At 57.6% G+C, this 900-nt stretch overlaps 1 protein-coding gene across 1 annotated transcript in view; it reads right to left on the bottom strand.

The window, feature by feature from the left end:
* The window catches only part of UTP14A (UTP14A small subunit processome component), a 4,760-nt gene extending 4,001 nt beyond the window's left edge, over positions 1-759 (bottom strand). Inside the window, exons 1-2 of the mRNA XM_029963746.1 lie at positions 700-759; positions 174-293 (exon numbers count right to left, since the gene is read on the bottom strand). Coding sequence (XP_029819606.1) covers positions 174-293; positions 700-759 — 180 coding nt within the window. The remainder of the gene's footprint in view (positions 1-173; positions 294-699) is intronic.
* Between the last annotated feature and the right edge of the window lie 141 nt (positions 760-900).

Genomic DNA, 900 nt, shown 5'->3' with positions numbered 1-900 from the left:
GGGGTGAGGGATGGGGAACACGGGGTGAGGGATGAGGGGCACAGGGTGAGGGATGAGGGGCACAGGGTGAGGGATGAGGGGCACAGGGTGAGGGATGAGGGGCACAGGGTGAGGGATGAGGGGCACAGCGTGATGGCCCTCAGAGCCAGGGCCTGGCAAGGGGAAGCCCTCACCTCCTCCAAGCTCATGGCCTTCAGCGAGGCCGTCTCCTCCGGTGTCAGCAGTGGGTCTGTGATGGGCTGCTGTGTCTTGTGGAGCAATCCAAAGATCTCCTGCTCCAGTGGAGTCCGGGCCTGTTGGGACAGAAGACACAGCAGGAGAATGAGGAGAACTGCAAGGGCCAATGCTTCTCTGGATGTCCCCAACCTTTCCTACTGCCCCTGAGCGAGTCTGTGGGAAGGCCCAGAGAAGTGTGACCCCTCCTCTAGGGACTGGTGGCCCTGCTCATGGGGATCACAGGCCTTGGGCATCCTCCCAGCCACGTCAGCAGGTGAGGGCAGGTGCAATTCCTCCCATGTTAAGAGAAATGGCCTCTCTTAATTGTCATATGGGCAGTGCTGACCAGGGGCATGGACAAGGAGCATGGAGCAGGGGTTCCAGGCCACCCAATGTCACATCCCCCCAAAACACAAAGGGACCTTTGGGCAGATCAAGGTGAGGCACAGAAATGTTGGAAGATCAGCAGGGGCTGCATCTCACCTGGGCATCCAACAGCTGCCAGTTACAACCCCATGGGAACTGATATTCAAAACCAAACATATCTTTCTTTTGTAAGGAATGTTTCCAAGCGCACAGAATTTGGCAAACCAATTCTCTCTGCCTCAGCATTTGTGGTTGAGGGACACCCCCAGGTGTCTGGCCCAGCTCAGGGATGGAAACACTGCAGGGGCTGAGACACTA

Source organism: Manacus vitellinus, unplaced genomic scaffold (genome assembly GCF_001715985.3).
Source record: "Manacus vitellinus isolate BGI_N305 unplaced genomic scaffold, ASM171598v3 scaffold_62_pilon, whole genome shotgun sequence".
Taxonomy (NCBI): domain Eukaryota; kingdom Metazoa; phylum Chordata; class Aves; order Passeriformes; family Pipridae; genus Manacus; species Manacus vitellinus.
The sequence above is the reverse complement of the archived record's forward strand: the minus strand, read 5'-3'. Positions and strand labels throughout refer to the sequence as shown.